Source organism: Syngnathus acus, chromosome 23 (assembly GCF_901709675.1).
Source record: "Syngnathus acus chromosome 23, fSynAcu1.2, whole genome shotgun sequence".
Taxonomy (NCBI): Eukaryota; Metazoa; Chordata; class Actinopteri; order Syngnathiformes; family Syngnathidae; genus Syngnathus; species Syngnathus acus.
In genome coordinates, this window is record NC_051107.1 from 716,276 (window position 1) to 735,904 (window position 19,629).

Below are 19,629 nucleotides of genomic sequence, written 5' to 3' on the forward strand. Positions count from 1 at the left end.
ACCAAGTGACGTCTCTGTTTTAATGTCAGAACTTTGGCTTCGGATGGAATGAGCAAGTCCCTATGCATTGTTCTTTATAGGCCACTGTAAAGAACAATCAGACAATTTCTGCGATGAGTTGAATCACGTTCCTTGTTCCCGACAATATTACGTCACAAGCATTTAAATCAGATTAAAATACCTAATCTCATGTCTCTGTGGCGCAATTGGTAAGCGCGTTCGGCTGTTAACTGAAAGGTTGGTGGTTCAAGCCCACCCAGGGACGCTTGTAATTACTGATGGCAGTCATTGTTGTTTGAGTGGTGCTCAATCTAACTTCGTTGCAAGAACCACACTGGCGACAGCTTGACTTTTTAGCACTTGCAAGTGGAGGAAACGTTCGTCACTGTAGCATACAGAGGTGTTCGAACGCAGTCTACCTTTGGTCTCTTGCAAGAGAGTATTTGTTGAGAGAAAGCAGGGTGGGGGTAAGCATGGACAGGTTTGGTGAACCCCCGGCCTCTGGTCAAATCAGAGCAGGGGGTGTTTTACGATGTTGGGGGAAACAGAACAACTTTGATTGCTTCCTCTGCAGCTAGTCAACCAGTGCAGGGGAACTGTTTCTCATTTTGTATAGTGTATTTGTTTATGTATGTATACATACACATTCGTAGTATATATGCATGTATAAATATGACGAATTAATATATAGCTTGTTATGCTTTTGTTTGTTTACTTATGTGTATATATGTATATATATATATATACCGTAAGTTTCGGACTATAAGTCGCGGTTTTTTTTTCATATATATATATATATGTATGTATGTATGTATGTGTGTATATATGTGTATATATTTTTAAACACTTGAATGACATTTGACGACACAGCACTTTTTGCTTGGTTTGTTTTGCACTTTGTTTGTACAGGACTGGAGCTCTTTACAAGCCCTAGGCTTCGTCTCCCTCCTTGCACTGTTATTGCTATAATAATATGTGCTAAACAATAAACTAAACTAAACTAAACTTCGCACTTTGTTTTACTACGTTGTGAGAACAGGACAAGTTTGGTTAATCATTATAGTCTACATTTCAACACAATCATACAATCAAAATAATCTGTCAACCCTAACAATTGATCTTTGGATCATGGACTCCAAGAGTCAACTGCATGTGAATCGGAACAAAACAAATGGCTATCCTTGCTGGAGAGCAGGGGTCAGCACATTTGGACGTTGAGCGTGAATTGGCCAATTTTAGAGTAACACCCAAAATTCAGATTCAGCGCTCTGAGGCCCACTTGGTTTGCATGTTTGGCTCTTAATCGAAAGGTTGGTGGTTGTTGCCCATCCTGTAACATCTCTCTGTTTTGAAATCGGAACTTTGGCTTTGGATCTAATGAGCAGGTTAGTACATTGTTCTTCACAAGATTCTGTGAGTCAGAAAATTTATATGAGTTGAATATGATGCGGTTTGCCATTGGATACTGCCAGATCACTATCCTTTAAAACCTGGCTCAATCTCAATGGCGCAAGTCTCTGTGGCGCAACAGGTTAGCGCGTTCGGCTGATAACCGAAAGGTTGGTGTTTGAGCCCACCCAGTGACATTTGTCCTCTGATGCAAATTTTTGTTTTTGGTTCACAACTCAGATCTGACTGTAGATGGAACCTATACAAATCGATATGGTTGCTGAAGAGAAGGCAATTAATTTACCCACTGGTTCTCAATTCATCTCTCTTAGGCAATTCATTTACAGACAATTTCTGCCATGAGTTGAATCATGTTGCTTTTGTTCCTATTAAACAATATTACATCACAAGCCTTTAAATCAGATTAAAACACCTGACAGTATGTCTCTGTGGCGCAATTGGTTAGCGCATTCGGCTGTTAACTGAAAGGTTGGTGATTCAAGCCCACCCAGGGATGCTGTTGATTATTGATGACAATGACAGATCTTTGGATCAGGGAGTCCAAGAACCAGCTCTGCCTGTGAATCGGAACAGAATAAATAGCTATACTTGCTGAAGAGCAGGAGTCGGTGTGTTTGGTTGTTCATCAAATGGTGGTGACTGCAGTCCACCCAGTGATGTCTTTTTTTTTTTTACCACAGGACTTTATTTTTGGATCGAATGAACAAGGCTTCGATGAAGAATGCTTCACAGGCCTCCATTATTTTGTCAATTATATGCAAAGAGTTGAATCTCATTTAGCAAAGCACTCATTTGGACAGTGTCACTAGTCTTGCAAAGCTGAACGACACTGCTTAGTCTCTGTGGTACAATCGGTTAGCGCGTTTGGCTGTAAACTGAGGTTAGTGCAGCTATGGGCAAACTACGAGTTATTTGGCAATATCCAATTGCATACCAAATGATATTCAACTCAACAATAGTTTCCATCCACAGGGATAGTTGACTCTGTGACCCAGATTCAAAGATAAGTCTTCCCAACACAAAAGGCAGGCATGCCTGGATGTGCTCAAACCACCAACCTTTCAGTTTACAGCCAAATGCGCTAACGGATTGCGCCACAGAGACTGAGAAGTATTGTTCAGTTTTTCAAGACTAGTTACACTGTCCAAACGAGTGCTTTTCAAAATGAGATGAAACGTTTTGCATATAATTGACTAAATTATAGCGGTCTGAGAAGTCTTCTTCAAGGGGGCCTCTTTCATGAGATTCAAAGATAAAGTCCTGTGGTCAAAACACAGAGACATCACTGGGTGGACTGCAGTCGCAACCATTTGATGACCATCCAAACGTGCTGTCCCCTGCTCTCCAGCAAGTAAAGCTGTTTTGTTCCAATTCATAGGCAGAGCTGACTCATGATCCAAAGATCAATCACTGCCATCAGTAAACATTAGCGTTCCTGTGTGGGGTTGACCCACCAACCTTTGACTTAACAGTCAAATGTACTGTCTGGTTGGACCACAGAGTTACCCTGCTGAGAGTTTGATTAATTTTTTAAAGACTTGTAATCTGACAATGGCCAATTGGAGTGACTGTGCCAGGGGTCAAACAGAAAAAAATGCGAGCTTAAACATTGCATATATTTGCCAGACTCAACGAGGCTTGTAAAATAATGTTATATATTAGATTCACAGCCCAAGTCAAGATGTCAAAACAGACATAAATCATTAACATTTCGGTTAGCAGCCAAACGCACTAACCGGTTGCTCAAGGGCACATCAACTTTGAGGGTAACTGAAAAAAAAACTCTCGATCAACCACTTCATATAACTTTTTTATAGCCTCTGTTCATAGTAAAGATACAATGATTAATTGACAACTAATCGGACTGAACCAATAATTGAATCATAATTCATATTTTTTCTGCACTGCTAATTTAAAATAATGTCATGTTTTCAAAAAAAGGGAACGGAATTATTATTACTTTAGACATTACTAACAACTAATTGTATACAATTGGCTGACTAACGGAGGCTTGTAAAGAACAAGTTATGGAGCATGTCCCACTAGATCCAACGACCAAGTCCTAGCGACAAAATACAGAGACATAATTGGGTGGGCTCCAAAAACCCGTTTCAATTCATGGAACGTTTTCCACTCGATCCAACGACCAAGTCCTAGCGGAAAAATACAGAGACATAACTGGGTGGCCTCCCACCACCAACCTTTTGGTTAGGAGCCAAAATGCTAACCAAGTGGGCCTGAGAGTAATGGAGCTGAGTTTAGGGTGTCACTGTGAGATCCATTAAGCATGCCAATTCATGCTAAATTCAGGGGATTGATCTGAGTGCTGTGCATAAGATTACCAGTTGGTAAATTAATTGCCTTCTCTTCTGCAACCATATCAATTTGTAGAGATTCAATTTACAGACGGATCAGAATTGTGAACCAAAAGCAAAGTATTGCATTCAGAGAGGATAAACGTCCCCGGGTGGGCTCGAACCACCAACCTTTCGGTTAACAGCCAAATGCGCTAACCGGTTGCGCCACAGAGACTTGCCATGTTGAGTTTGATCCAGCTTTTAAAGGATAGTTGTCTGGCAATATCCAATGGCAAAACGCATGATATTCAACTCGTATAAATTTTCTGATTCACAGACGCTTGTAAAGAGCAATGCACAGTTACCTGCTCATTGGATCCAAAGCCAAAGTTCTGATGTCAAAACAGAGAGATGTTACAGGATGGGCAATAACCACCAACCTTTTGATTAAGAGCCAAACATACAAATCAAGTGGACCTCAGAGCGTTGAATCTGAATTTTGGGTGTTACTCTAAAATTGGTTAAGGAGGCCAACTCACACTCAACATCCAAACCCCTGCAGGCACAGGACTGTCTCAGAAAATTAGAATATTGTGATAAAGTTCTTTATTTTCTGTAATGCAATATAAAAACAAAAATGTCATACATTCTGGATTCATTACAAATCAACTGAAATGAATGTGATTAGTTGAATACCCTACTAGTATACTTTTTCATGATATTCTAATATCTTGAGAAAGGATATTTGAGTTTTCTTAAGCTGTATGCCATAATCAGCAACATTAAAATAATAAAAGGCTTGCAATATTTCAGTTCGGTTGTAATGAAACCAGAATGTATGACATTCTGTTTTTTTAATAGCATTACAGAAAATAAAGAACTTTATCACAATATTGTAATTTTCTGAGACAGTCCTGTATAGCCATTTGTTTTGTTCCGATTCACAGCCAGAGTTGACTCTTGGACTACATGATCCAAAGATCAATCGCTGCCATTAGTAAACATAAGCATCCCTGGGTGGGCTTGAACCACCAACCTTTCAGTTAACAGCCAGTTGGGTAGTTTTTGGAGCCCACCCAGTTATATCTCTGAGTTTTTTCGCTTCGGACTTGGTCGTTGGATCTAGTGGGACCTGCTCCATAACTTGTTCATTACAAGCCGCAGTTTGACATCCATCCATCCATCCATCCATCCATCCATCCATCCATCCATCCATCCATCCATCCATCCATCCATCCATCCATCCATCCATCCATCCATCCATCCATCCATCCATCCATCCAGCCATCCATCCAGCCAGCCAGCCAGCCAGCCAGCCAGCCATCCATCCAGCTATCCATTTCTATACCGCTTGTCCCCACGGGGGTTGCGGAGGTGCTGGAGCCTTTCCCAGCAGTCATCAGGCAGTAACCGCTCGACATTGACAGACCACTAATCTTGGTGAGTTAAAGCACATACCTAGAGCATGTCTCTGTGGTGCAGCTGGTTAGCGCATTTGATTGTTAACTGAAAGGTTGGTGGTCCAAACCCACCCAGGGATGCTTCTGTTTACTGATGGCAGAGATTGATCTTTGGGTTATGGAGTCCAAGAGTCAACTCTGCCTGAATCTATCGTATTTATCTTTGAATCTAATGAACAAGGCCCCCATGAAGAAGGCTTCTCAAACCTCTATAATTTAGTCAATTATATGCAAAAAGTAGGCGGCTCGGTGGGGCACTGGGTAGCACGTCCGCCTCACAGTTAGGAGGGTGCGGGTTCGATTCCACCTCCGGCCCTCCCTGTGTGGGGTTTGCATGTTCTCCCCGGGCCCGCGTGGGTTTTCTCTGGGCACTCCGGTTTCTTCCCACATCCCAAAAACATGCTTGGTAGGCCGATTAAGCACTCCAAATTGTCCCTAGGTGTGAGTGCGAGTGCATATGGTTGTTTGTCTCTGTGTGCCCTGCGATTGGCTGGCAACCGGTTCAGGGTGTCCCCCGCCTACTGCCCGATGATGGCTGGGATAGGCTCCAGCACACCCGCGACCCCCGTGGGGACTAAGCGGTACAGAAAATGGATAGATGGATGGATATGCAAAAAGTTTCATCTTTTCTGTTTGACCCCTGGCACAGTCACTCCAAGTCTTTAAAAAAGGAATCAAACTCTCAGCAGGGTAACTCTGTGGTCCAACCAGATTTGACTGTTAAGTCAAAGGTTGGTGGGTCAACCCCACACAGGAACGCTAATGTTTACTGATGGCAGTGATTGATCTTTGGATAATGAGTCAGCTCTGCCTTTGAATTGGAACAAAACAGCTTTACTTGCTGGAGAGCAGGGGACAGCACGTTTGGATGGTCATCAAATGGTTGCGACTGCAGTCCACCCAGTGATGTCTCTGTGTTTTGACCACAGGACTTTATCTTTAAATCTAATGAAAGAGGCCTCCTTGAAGAAGACTTCTCAGACCTCTATAATTTAGTCAATTATATGCAAAACGTTTCATCTCATTTTGAAAAGCACTCGTTTGAACAGTGGAACTAGTCTTGAAAAACTGAACAATACTTCTCAGTCTCTGTGGCGCAATCCGTTAGCGCATTTGGCTGTAAACTGAAAGGTTGGTGGTTTGAGCACATCCAGGCATGCCTGCCTTTTGTGTTGGGAAGACTTATCTTTGAATCTGGGTCACAGAGTCAACTATCCCTGTGGATGGAAACTATTGTTGAGTTGAATATCATTTGGTATGCAATTGGATATTGCCAAATAACTATCCTTTAAAAGCCGAATCAAACTCAGAATAGCAAGTCTCTGTGGCGCAACCGGTTAGTGCACACTCGAAAATTCGGCAATGATGGAAATTGAGCGCGGAGTGCGCCGGGTCCGTACTACTTAGTACGTACACGCACTTGTGAGTGTGCACCGAGCTTTTTGACAGCTTCCGGGAGTAAATGCGCGGGCGGGCGCTTCCCCATCTATTGGGGAAACATAGTGATTGCAGGGAAAATTACCAAAAAAAAGTTTAGTAATACAATTTATTCAGGTTTGGCAGGCCGGATTAAACGGCCCCGTGGGCTGGATGTGGCCTGCGGGCGTAGTTTGCCCATAGCTGCACTAACCTCAGTTTACAGCCAAACGCGCTAACCGATTGTACCACAGAGACTAAGCAGTGTCGTTCAGCTTTGCAAGACTAGTGACACTGTCCAAATGAGTGCTTTGCTAAATGAGATTCAACTCTTTGCATATAATTGACTAAATAACGGAGGCCTGTGAAGCATTCTTCATCGAAGCCTTGTTCAGACATCACTGGGTGGACTGCAGTCACAACCATTTGATGAACAACCAAACACACTGACTCCTGCTCTCCAGCAAGTATAGCTATTTATTTTGTTCCGATTCACAGGCAGAGCTGGTTCTTGGACTCCCTGATCCAAAGATCTATCATTGTCATCAATAATTATCAGCATCCCTGGGTGGGCTTGAACCACCAACCTTTCAGTTAACAGCCGAATGCGCTAACCAATTGCGCCACAGAGACATACTGTCAGGTGTTTTAATCTGATTTAAAGGCTTGTGATGTAATATTGTTTAATAGGAACAAAAGCAACATGATTCAACTCATGGCAGAAATTGTCTGTAAATGAATTGCCTAAGAGAGATGAATTGAGAACCAGTGGGTAAATTAATTGCCTTCTCTTCAGCAACCATATCGATTTGTATAGGTTCCATCTACAGTCAGATCTGAGTTGTGAACCAAAAACAAAATTTTGCATCAGAGGACAAATGTCCCTGGGTGGGCTCAAACACCAACCTTTCGGTTATCAGCCGAACGCGCTAACCTGTTGCGCTATAGAGACTTGCGACATTGAGATTGATCCAACTTTTAAAGGATAGTGATCTGGCAGTATCCAATGGCAAACCGCATCATATTCAACTCATAAATTTTCCGACTCACAGAATCTTGTGAAGAACAATGTACTAACCTGCTCATTAGATCCAAAGCCAAAGTTCCGATTTCAAAACAGAGAGATGTTACAGGATGGGCAACAACCACCAACCTTTCGATTAAGAGCCAAACATGCAAACCAAGTGGGCCTCAGAGCGATGAATCTGAATTTTGGGTGTTACTCTAAAATTGGCCAATTCACGCTCAACGTCCAAATGTGCTGACCCCTGCTCTCCAGCAAGGATAGCCATTTGTTTTGTTCCGATTCACATGCAGTTGACTCTTGGAGTCCATGATCCAAAGATCAATTGTTAGGGTTGACAGATTATTTTGATTGTATGATTGTGTTGAAATGTAGACTATAATGATTAACCAAACTTGTCCTGTTCTCACAACGTAGTAAAACAAAGTGCTAAGTTCCCCTGCACTGGTTGACCAGCTGCAGAGGAAGCAATCAAAGTTGTTCTGTTTCCCCCAACATCGTAAAACACCCCCTGCTCTGATTTGACCAGAGGCTCACCAAACCTGTCCATGCTTACCCCCACCCTGCTTTCTCTCAACAAATACTCTCTTGCAAGAGACCAAAGGTAGACTCCGTTCGAACACCTCTATGCTACAGTGACGAACGTTTCCTCCACTTGCAAGTGCTAAAAAGCCAAGCTGTTGCCAGCGTGGTTCTTGCAACTAAGTTAGATTGAGCACCACTCAAACAACAATGACGGCCGTCAGTAATTACAAGCGTCCCTGGGTGGGCTTGAACCACCAACCTTTCAGTTAACAGCCGAACGCGCTTACCAATTGCGCCACAGAGACATGAGGTTAAGTGTTTTAATCTGATTTAAATGCTTGTGACGTAATATTGTCGGGAACAAGGAACGTGATTCAACTCATGGCAGAAATTGTCTGATTGTTCTGTACAGTGGCCTATAAAGAACAATGCATAGGGACTTGCTCATTCCATCCGAAGCCAAAGTTCTGACATTAAAACAGAGACGTCACTTGGTGGGCCGCAACCACCAACCTTTTGACAAAGAGACAAACGTACTAAACAAGTGGACTTCAGCGTCATGGAGGACGATTTAGACTGTCACTATAAGATTTGTATAGAAGGCCACTTGTTGTTAAACCAATTAGCTTGAGATCAATGCCTTGCATTTGGGAAGTAAAAGATGCTCATCATCAACCACATCTATTTATATAGTTTCATTCACAATGAAACCTGTGACTTTGATCAAAACAAAAATCAGTGCCATAGACAACTTCAATGCCTCTGGGTGGTCCCTAACCACCAACCTTTCAGTTAACAGCCGAATACGCTAACCAACTGCGCCACAGAGACATCCTGCAGGAGTCTGATTTACGTAACTCTTAAAGATTAGTGATCCGTCAATGTCCGCTTAGGGTTAGGTTTAGACATTACTAACAACTAATTGTATACAATTGGCTGACTAACTGAGGCTTGTAAAGAACAAGTTATGGAGCATGTCCCACTAGATCCAACGACCAAGTCCCCGCGACAAAATACAGAGACATAATTGGGTGGGCTCCAAAAACCCGTTTCAATTCATGGAACGTTTTCCACTCGATCCAACGACCAAGTCCTAGCGGAAAAATACAGAGACATAACTGGGTGGGCTCCCACCACCAACCTTTTGGTTAGGAGCCAAAATGCTAACCAAGTGGGCCTGAGAGTAATGGAGCTGAGTTTAGGGTGTCACTGTGAGATCCATTAAGCAGGCCAATTCATGCTAAATTCAGGGGATTGATCTGAGTGCTGTGCATAAGATTACCAGTTGGTAAATGAACCGCGTTCTCTTCTGCAACCATATCAATTTGTAGAGATTCAATTTACAGACGGATCAGAATTGTGAACCAAATGCAAAGTATTGCATTCAGAGAGGATAAACGTCCCCGGGTGGGCTCGAACCACCAACCTTTCGGTTAACAGCCGAATGCGCTAACCGGTTGCGCCACAGAGACTTGCCATGTTGAGTTTGATCTAGCTTTTAAAGGATAGTGGTCTGGCAATATCCAATGGCAAAACGCATGATATTCAGCTCGTATAAATTTTCAGATTTACAGACGCTTGTAAAGAGCAATGCACAGTTACCTGCTCATTGGATCCAAAGCCAAAGTTCTGATGTCAAAACAGAGAGATGTTACAGGATGGGCAATAACCACCAACCTTTTGATTAAGAGCCAAACATACAAATCAAGTGGACCTCAGAGCGTTGAATCTGAATTTTGGGTGTTACTCTAAAATTGGTTAAGGAGGCCAACTCACACTCAACATCCAAACCCCTGCAGGCACAGGACTGTCTCAGAAAATTAGAATATTGTGATAAAGTTCTTTATTTTCTGTAATGCAATATAAAAACAAAAATGTCATACATTCTGGATTCATTACAAATCAACTGAAATGAATGTGATTAGTTGAATACCCTACTAGTATACTTTTTCATGATATTCTAATATCTTGAGATAGGATATTTGAGTTTTCTTAAGCTGTATGCCATAATCAGCAACATTAAAATAATAAAAGGCTTGCAATATTTCAGTTCGGTTGTCATGAAACCAGAATGTATGACATTCTGTTTTTTTAATAGCATTACAGAAAATAAAGAACTTTATCACAATATTGTAATTTTCTGAGACAGTCCTGTATAGCCATTTGTTTTGTTCCGATTCACAGCCAGAGTTGACTCTTGGACTACATGATCCAAAGATCAATCGCTGCCATTAGTAAACATAAGCATCCCTGGGTGGGCTTGAACCACCAACCTTTCAGTTAACAGCCAGTTGGGTAGTTTTTGGAGCCCACCCAGTTATATCTCTGAGTTTTTTCGCTTCGGACTTGGTCGTTGGATCTAGTGGGACCTGCTCCATAACTTGTTCATTACAAGCCACAGTTTGACATCCATCCATCCATCCATCCATCCATCCATCCATCCATCCATCCATCCATCCATCCATCCATCCATCCATCCATCCATCCAGCCATCCAGCCATCCAGCCATCCAGCCATCCATCCAGCTATCCATTTCTATACCGCTTGTCCCCACGAGGGTTGCGGAGGTGCTGGAGCCTTTCCCAGCAGTCATCAGGCAGTAACCGCTCGACATTGACAGAACAACTAATCTTCAAGAGTATAAGCAGATTCTTGTAGCATGTCTCTGTGGCACAATTGGTTAGTGCATTTGGCTGTTAACTGAAAGGTTGGTGGTTCAAGCCCACCCAGGGATGCTTATGTTTACTAATGGCAGCGATTGATCTTTGTATCATGTAGTCCAAGAGTCAACTCTGGCTGTGAATCGGAACAAAACAAATGGCTATACAGGACTGTCTCAGAAAATTACAATATTGTGATTAAGTTCTTTATTTTCTGTAATGCTATTAAAAAAACAGAATGTCATACATTCTGGTTTCATTACAACCGAACTGAAATATTGCAAGCCTTTTATTATTTTAATGTTGCTGATTATGGCATACAGCTTAAGAAAACTCAAATATCCTATCTCAAGATATTAGAATATCATGAAAAAGTATACTAGTAGGGTATTCAACTAATCACATTCATTTCAGTTGATTTGTAATGAATCCAGAATGTATGACATTTTTGTTTTTATATTGCATTACAGAAAATAAAGAACTTTATCACAATATTCAAATTTTCTGAGACAGTCCTGTACCTGCAGGGGTTTGGATGTTGAGTGTGAGTTGGCCTCCTTAACCAATTTTAGGGTAACACCCAAAATTCAGATTCAACGCTCTGAGGTCCACTTGATTTGTATGTTTGGCTCTTAATCAAAAGGTTGGTGGTTATCGCCCATCCTGTAACATCTCTCTGTTTTGACATCAGAACTTTGGCTTTGGATCCAATGAGCAGGTAACTGTGCATTGCTCTTTACAAGCGTCTGTAAATCAGAAAATTTATACGAGTTGAATATCATGCGTTTTGCCATTGGATATTGCCAGACCACTATCCTTTAAAAGCTAGATCAAACCCAACATGGCAAGTCTCTGTGGCGCAACCGGTTAGCGCATTCGGCTGTTAACCGAAAGGTTGGTGGTTCGAACCCACCCGGGGACGTTTATCCTCTCTGAATGCAATACTTTGCATTTGGTTTACAATTCTGATCCGTCTGTAAATTGAATCTCTACAAATTGATATGGTTGCAGAAGAGAAGGCAGTTCATTTACCAACTGGTAATCTTATGCACAGCACTCAGATCAATCCCCTGAATTTAGCATGAATTGGCATGCTTAATGGATCTCACAGTGACACCCTAAACTCAGCTCCATTACTCTCAGGCCCACTTGGTTAGCATTTTGGCTCCTAACCAAAAGGTTGGTGGTGGGAGCCCACCCAGTTATGTCTCTGTATTTTTCCGCTAGGACTTGGTCGTTGGATCGAGTGGAAAATGTTCCATGAATTGAAATGGGTTTTTGGAGCCCACCCAATTATGTCTCTGTATTTTGTCGCGGGGACTTGGTCGTTGGATCTAGTGGGACATGCTCCATAACTTGTTCTTTACAAGCCTCAGTTAGTCAGCCAATTGTATACAATTAGTTGTTAGTAATGTCTAAACCTAACCCTAAGCGTTGACATTGACGGATCACTAATCTTTAAGAGTTACGTAAATCAGACTCCTGCAGGATGTCTCTGTGGCGCAGTTGGTTAGCGTATTCGGCTGTTAACTGAAAGGTTGGTGGTTAGGGACCACCCAGAGGCATTGAAGTTGTCTATGGCACTGATTTTTGTTTTGATCAAAGTCACAGGTTTCATTGTGAATGAAACTATATAAATAGATGTGGTTGATGATGAGCATCTTTTACTTCCCAAATGCAAGGCATTGATCTCAAGCTAATTGGTTTAACAACAAGTGGCCTTCTATACAAATCTTATAGTGACAGTCTAAATCGTCCTCCATGACGCTGAAGTCCACTTGTTTAGTACGTTTGTCTCTTTGTCAAAAGGTTGGTGGTTGCGGCCCACCAAGTGACGTCTCTGTTTTAATGTCAGAACTTTGGCTTCGGATGGACAGTAAAGAACAGGACGCTACGCAGAAAAGGAATGAGCAAGTCCCTATGCATTGTTCTTTATAGGCCACTGTAAAGAACAATCAGACAATTTCTGCCATGAGTTGAATCACGTTCCTTTTGTTCCCGACAATATTACGTCACAAGTATTTAAATCAGATTAAAACACCTAACCTCATGTCTCTGTGGCGCAATTGGTAAGCGCGTTCGGCTGTTAACTGAAAGGTTGGTGGTTCAAGCCCACCCAGGGACGCTTGTAATTACTGATGGCAGTCATTGTTGTTTGAGTGGTGCTCAATCTAACTTAGTTGCAAGGACGACAGCTTGACTTTTTAGCACTTGCAAGTGGAGGAAACGTTCGTCACTGTCGCATACAGAGATGTTTGAACGCAGTCTGCCTTTGGTCTCTTGCAAGAGAGTATTTGTTGAGAGAAAGCAGGGTGGGGGTAAGCATGGACAGGTTTGGTGAACCTGGTGACCGGCCTCTGGTCAAATCAGACCGGGGGTGTTTTACGATGTTGGGGGAAACAGAACAACTTTGATTGCTTCCTCTGCAGCTGGTCAACTAGTGCAGGGGAACTTAGCACTTTGTTTTACTACGTTGTGAGAACAGGACAAGTTTGGTTAATCATTATAGTCTACATTTCAACACAATCATACAATCAAAATAATCTGTCAACCCTAACAATTGATCTTTGGATCATGGACTCCAAGAGTCAACTGCATGTGAATCGGAACAAAACAAATGGCTACCCTTGCTGGAGAGCAGGGGTCAGCACATTTGGACGTTGAGCGTGAATTGGCCTTCTTAACCAATTTTAGAGTAACACCCAAAATTCAGATTCATCGCTCTGAGGCCCACTTGGTTTGCATGTTTGGCTCTTAATCGAAAGGTTGGTGGTTGTTGCCCATCCTGTAACATCTCTCTGTTTTGAAATCGGAACTTTGGCTTTGGATCTAATGAGCAGGTTAGTACATTGTTCTTCACAAGATTCTGTGAGTCAGAAAATTTATATGAGTTGAATATGATGCGGTTTGCCATTGGATACTGCCAGATCACTATCCTTTAAAAGCTCGATCAATCTCAATGTCGCAAGTCTCTGTGGCGCAACAGGTTAGCGCGTTCGGCTGATAACCGAAAGGTTGGTGTTTGAGCCCACCCAGGGACATTTGTCCTCTGATGCAAAATTTTGTTTTTGGTTCACAACTCAGATCTGACTGTAGATGGAACCTATACAAATCGATATGGTTGCTGAAGAGAAGGCAATTAATTTACCCACTGGTTCTCAATTCATCTCTCTTAGGCAATTCATTTACAGACAATTTCTGCCATGAGTTGAATCATGTTGCTTTTGTTCCTATTAAACAATATTACATCACAAGCCTTTAAATCAGATTAAAACACCTGACAGTATGTCTCTGTGGCGCAATTGGTTAGCGCATTCGGCTGATAACTGAAAGGTTGGTGGTTCAATCCCACCCAGGGATGCTGATGATTATTGATGACAATGATAGATCTTTGGATCAGGGAGTCCAAGAACCAGCTCTGCCTGTGAATCGGAACAAAATAAATAGCTATACTTGCTGGAGAGCAGGAGTCGGTGTGTTTGGTTGTTCATCAAATGGTTGTGACGGCAGTCCACCCAGTGATGTCTGAACAAGGCTTCGATGAAGAATGCTTCACAGGCCTCCATTATTTAGTCAATTATATGCAAAGAGTTGAATCTCATTTAGCAAAGCACTCATTTGGACAGTGTCACGAGTCTTGCAAAGCTGAACGACACTGCTTAGTCTCTGTGGTACAATCGGTTAGCGCGTTTGGCTGTAAACTGAGGTTAGTGCAGCTATGGGCAAACTACGCCCGCAGGCCACATCCAGCCCACGGGGCCGTTTAATCCGGCCCGCCAAACCTGAATAAATTGTATTACTAAACTTTTTTTTGGTAATTTTCCCTGCAATCACTATGTTTCCCCAATAGATGGGGAAGCGCCCGCCCGCGCATTTACACCCGGAAGCTGTGTCAAAAAGCTTGGTGCACACTCACAAGTGCGTGTACGTACTAAGTAGTACTGACCCGGCGCACTCCGCGCTCAATTTCATTCCAAAGCTCTGGAGCCCGGATAGAAAATGCTCTAGACCCTGCAGACACTTTCTTGGCCCTCGGTGTCGCTAAAAGGGTAGCGTTTTGCGAACGAAGGTTACGAGACGGAACATAAGGAACAACTAGGTCGACGAGATACGAAGGCGCTAAGCCATGCAGTGATTTATAGGTTAATAGAAGAACCTTGAAGTCACATCTTAAATGGACCGGGAGCCAATGTAAGTTGGCTAATATTGGGGTAATGTGATCAAATTTTCTTGTCCGTGAGAGCAGCCTTGCAGCAGCATTTTGTACTAACTGTAGACTTTTGATGCGGGACTTAGGAAGACCAGAGAATAGTACATTACAGTAGTCCAGGCGCGACGTGACGAACGCATGTATAATAGTTTCCGCATCACCGGTCGAGAGGATCGGACGAATCTTTGCAATATTACGAAGGTGAAAGAACGCAATTCTGGTTATATTCTTAATGTGCTTTTGAAAGGAGAGAGTTTGGTCAAACATTACCCCGAGATTAGTTACAGTATCGCTCTGAGTGATAGTACGGTTATCTATAGTTATAGCGGTTTCCTTGAACAAGTGTTGAAAACGAGTTGGACCAATTATCAACATCTCAGTTTTATCTGGGTTAAGACGAAGGAAGTTGAGAGACATCCATTGCTTGATCTCCGCAAGGCATGCCTCAAGATTACAACAATCCCGCGGATCTGTCATCGATAACGGCATATATAATTGGGTGTCATCCGCGTAGCATTGAAAACTAATATTATATTTACGTATTATGTCCCCAAGCGGGATCATATAAATATTAAATAAAATTGGTCCGAGAACCGATCCCTGTGGGACACCACACGTAACATTATAGAGCTCAGAGGACGCATTGCCATGGACCACTCGGTGCGTCCTATTTGATAGATAGGAATGGAACCAGCCTAGTGCTGACCCTGAAATACCAACACAACTTTTAAGACGCCCTAATAAAATATCAAAGTCTACAGTGTCGAAGGCAGCACTAAGATCGAGTAGTAACAGTACAGATGAAGTGTTTGAATCCATAGCTATGAGGAGATCGTTAGTCACTTTAGCAAGTGCTGTCTCAGTGGAATGATTAGCTCTAAAACCAGACTGAAAAGAGTCATATCGATTATTGGCGACCATGTAATCAATAAGCTGCTGTGCTACTACTTTTTCAAGAAGTTTTGCTATAAATGGGAGGTTTGAAACTGGCCTATAATTACTGAGACAGTCCGGGTCAAGATTTGGTCGCTTAAGCAACGGTTTAATGATAGCGGTTTTAAAGGCTGTTGGCACTATCCCAGAGGAGACAGACAGCTTGATTATATTTAAGACAGACGGTCCTAAAATATGAAATAATTCTTTAAGTAGTTTGGCTGGAAGAGGGTCGAGCAAACATGTTGTTTGTTTAGCCGCACTAACCATTTGTGTAAGCCTTTCAAGGGACACACTATTAAAAGTTGAGAGGGTTGTTGCATGATCATCAGCGTTGGTAAACGGCGGGCTCGACCGCGCGATTGGAATGGTATTCTTGATCTCGTCCCTAATGGACTCAATCTTTTGAGCAAAAAATTTAATGAACTCGTCAGCTGAGTGGAAGGAATTATTGGGTACTATCTGGTTGGACCACAGAGTTACCCTGCTGAGAGTTTGATTCATTTTTTAAAGACTTGTAATCTGACAATGGCCAATTGGAGTGACTGTGCCAGGGGTCAAACAGAAAAGATGAAACTTTTTGCATATCCATCCATCCATTTTCTGTACCGCTTAGTCCCCACGGGGGTCGCGGGCGTGCTGGAGCCTATCCCAGCCGTCATCGGGCAGTCGGCGGGGGACACCTTGAACCGGTTGCCAGCCAATCGCAGGGCACACAGAGACAAACAACGATACGCACTCGCACCTAGGGACAATTTGGAATGCTCAATCGGCCTACCAAGCATGTTTTTGGGATGTGGGAGGAAACCGGAGTGCCCGGAGAAAACCCACGCGGGCCCGGGGAGAACATGCAAACCCCACACAGGGAGGGCCGGAGGTTGAATCGAACCCGCACCCTCCTAACTGTGAGGCGGACGTGCTACCCAGTGCGCCGCCGAGCCGCCTGCTTTTCGCATATAATTGACTAAATTATAGAGGTTTGAGAAGCCTTCTTCATGGGGGGCCTTGTTCATTAGATTCAAAGATAAATACGATAGATTCAGGCAGAGTTGACTCTTGGACTCCATAACCCAAAGATCAATCTCTGCCATCAGTAAACAGAAGCATCCCTGGGTGGGTTTGGACCACCAACCTTTCAGTTAACAATCAAATGCGCTAACCAGCTGCACCACAGAGACATGCTGTCAATGACAATGAACAAAGGGTTAGGTTAAAACATGAGACTCAACTAATTGTATACAACTGGCTGACTAACTGAGGCTTGTAAAGAAGAAGTTATGGAGCATGTCCCACTTGATCCAACGACCAAGCTCTAGCAACAAAACACAGAGACATAGGCTCCAAAAACTAGACTCAACTCATGGAGCGTTTCCCACTCGATCCAACGACCAAGTCCTAGCGACAAAATACAGAGACATAACTGGGTGGGCTCTCACCACCAATCTTTTGATTAGGAGCCAAAATGCTGACCAAGTTCGGCCTGAGAGTATTGGAGCTGAGTTTAGGGCAGGCGTCGGGAACCTACGTATGTCTCGCGAGCCAATATGGGTCTTTTGGTGACGTTATTGAAAAGAATACATTAGTACAGGTTGGTGGATTCGAATCCACCCAGAGATGGCTACTCTTACTCAAAGCAGTACTTTATGCTTGGCGTAGACCAGACATGTCCAAAGTCCGGCCCGTGGGCCAAATCTGGCCCGTGTCTCAAATTAGACCAGCCCGAAGCATCGTGTCATAAAATCAATAATATGTGGCCCGCTGGCACTGTCGCGGGGACCTGCGCACCTCAGAGTGAGCCACAGAAATGAAACGCGTACAAACGGGAACGCACACATGAGCGAGCGCTCATGATCGGTGTGAGCGCGTTCTTCCCTATCCCTTCCCAGTTTACGCACACATAGGTGTCCATTTGCAATATCATCAGTGACACAGACACTTTCTCATTCAAATATCTGCACACCAAAGACTAAAGCGACGCTAAGATCAGAGATGCTGCCAGTGACACTACACAGGGAAATGCAAAATAACACACAGACTACTGGTGAAACCTCAGTCTACTTACTACTAACTCTACAAACACTACTGTGCATCCACGCTGCCCACTCACAGTGATTGCAAACAGCAAATATACTATGGATTATTATTTTATGATTATAAAGTATTTTGTTGTGTATGAAGTTAAAATAGATAAGATAAAACGGAGAATGATTTAATTTGGCATGATACAATCTGGCATGTTTACTGTAGTCGAAACACCAATATAAACCTTCTTATTAATCCAATAAAAAAACAATCTGAATATATGTAATAAAAAAATCATTAAACTTTCATAAAATCGTTCATTTGTATCTAATTTATTATTATTTTAACCTTCAACTATCCTGGTAATACTATTGAAAATAGATTCTGATTTGCAATATCAAACTATTTGCAGACAGCACAGGATAAGTTAATTTACAATGGTAATGCTTTGGTAATGGTTCGGTACCGATCCGCGGCCTGGGGGTTGGGGACCGCTGGTCTACACAACACACTGATGAATAACTAGTTTTGAAATCAGAGACTAGTAAAACCTTCATTTTTTTTAAAATATGAATGGTAATAAAACTTCCTAGCAATATATCTATTAGTGAAAACAATTTGCAATTTTAGTGTTGACAAAGTCGATGCAGAATTTACACTGCGGGCACTATTTCTCTGATCACATTTGCTGAACCAGTCCATTCTTCAGGAAGCTCCTCCTACTCCTCTTCCATGTAGCGTTACTTTTTTTGGTTCCGAGTGACCCGACTACATCTTTATTTGAGGAGAAAATTGCATTTGGATGGATATAACATATTGGGCAAACCAAAAAACACAAGCAGACAAAATGGTGACTTACACATAACTATTTCTATTCCACAGGGATACTGCTCACATTGTGAAAGAGAAGTTTGGGAAACGACTCTATGATGCTCTGTTAATGTAAGTAGAGCTTGTTTGTAAAATGTCGTTTTCAATTCTGTTCTAAATTGTAGACATAAATAACTGGTGTTGTAATCAGAGGTAAGATCCCTGATATGGACTCCATTCTGGACAGAGATGACTTCACTATCATGAAGAGAGCCATCTACGCCACTCAGGTACTGTCCAACTTCAGGCCCAGTCCTGGTTTGCTCTTCTGCTGTATCTTGAATTTTCTGCAAGTGTTGTCAGTGCTTTTCTTCTTCTTTTAAATGTTATGCTGTATCAACAGCATTTTAGCCATTCTCATTTGAAATAACAAACAACTATGGGGCATGATGTAAAATCTATATCAATCTGCCATAGTGCTCCCTGAACTTATTCTTTTAAGATTTCATCATGCCAACTTGACGGCATGGTAGCGTTTCCGTTCCTATATTTTGTAAAGGTCAGGTTGTCAAATGTGCTCAGGTTGCTATCTTGCAATGTTAGCATAGCAACTGTTTGCCTGTTAGCATTTAATCGATTCTCATTTATAATTGTGAACAATGACAGCGCACAATGTAAAATTGTTATTGCTATGCCATTGACCTGTCTGTACTCAGGTTAGCATACTGACTGTTAGCATGTTACAATTTAATTAATTATTTCATGAAATAGGCGCAGTATGCTAATGTTAGCAACAAACAGCAGGCCAGTTTAAAGCGACAGTCATTCGAACTACATAGTGTATGCCGAGTGTTCAAAGTTC

The 19,629-nt window shown here is 42.4% G+C and overlaps 1 protein-coding gene, 1 long non-coding RNA gene and 12 other non-coding genes across 16 annotated transcripts in view; 9 read left to right on the plus strand and 5 right to left on the minus strand.

Moving 5' to 3' along the window:
- The window catches only part of gys2 (glycogen synthase 2), a 40,411-nt gene that overhangs the window by 15,758 nt on the left and 5,024 nt on the right, over positions 1-19,629 (plus strand). For all 3 annotated transcript variants that reach the window (XM_037243816.1, XM_037243817.1, XM_037243814.1), the window contains 2 exons: positions 18,840-18,899; positions 18,979-19,057. In XM_037243816.1, coding sequence (XP_037099711.1) covers positions 18,840-18,899; positions 18,979-19,057 — 139 coding nt within the window. The remainder of the gene's footprint in view (positions 1-18,839; positions 18,900-18,978; positions 19,058-19,629) is intronic.
- Positions 88-13,346, plus strand: LOC119117515. Its single transcript, XR_005096538.1, has 2 exons — positions 88-585; positions 13,234-13,346. It is a non-coding gene; the product is annotated as an uncharacterized LOC119117515 (long non-coding RNA).
- Positions 192-265, plus strand: trnan-guu. Its single transcript has one exon. It is a non-coding gene; the product is annotated as a tRNA-Asn (tRNA).
- Positions 1,833-1,906, plus strand: trnan-guu. Its single transcript has one exon. It is a non-coding gene; the product is annotated as a tRNA-Asn (tRNA).
- On the minus strand, positions 3,869-3,942 carry trnan-guu. The gene has a single exon. It is a non-coding gene; the product is annotated as a tRNA-Asn (tRNA).
- trnan-guu lies at positions 7,143-7,216 on the minus strand. The gene has a single exon. It is a non-coding gene; the product is annotated as a tRNA-Asn (tRNA).
- trnan-guu lies at positions 8,364-8,437 on the minus strand. Its single transcript has one exon. It is a non-coding gene; the product is annotated as a tRNA-Asn (tRNA).
- Positions 8,890-8,963, minus strand: trnan-guu. The gene has a single exon. It is a non-coding gene; the product is annotated as a tRNA-Asn (tRNA).
- Positions 9,531-9,604, minus strand: trnan-guu. Its single transcript has one exon. It is a non-coding gene; the product is annotated as a tRNA-Asn (tRNA).
- trnan-guu lies at positions 10,794-10,867 on the plus strand. The gene has a single exon. It is a non-coding gene; the product is annotated as a tRNA-Asn (tRNA).
- On the plus strand, positions 11,641-11,714 carry trnan-guu. Its single transcript has one exon. It is a non-coding gene; the product is annotated as a tRNA-Asn (tRNA).
- Positions 12,284-12,357, plus strand: trnan-guu. Its single transcript has one exon. It is a non-coding gene; the product is annotated as a tRNA-Asn (tRNA).
- On the plus strand, positions 12,844-12,917 carry trnan-guu. The gene has a single exon. It is a non-coding gene; the product is annotated as a tRNA-Asn (tRNA).
- Positions 14,080-14,153, plus strand: trnai-gau. The gene has a single exon. It is a non-coding gene; the product is annotated as a tRNA-Ile (tRNA).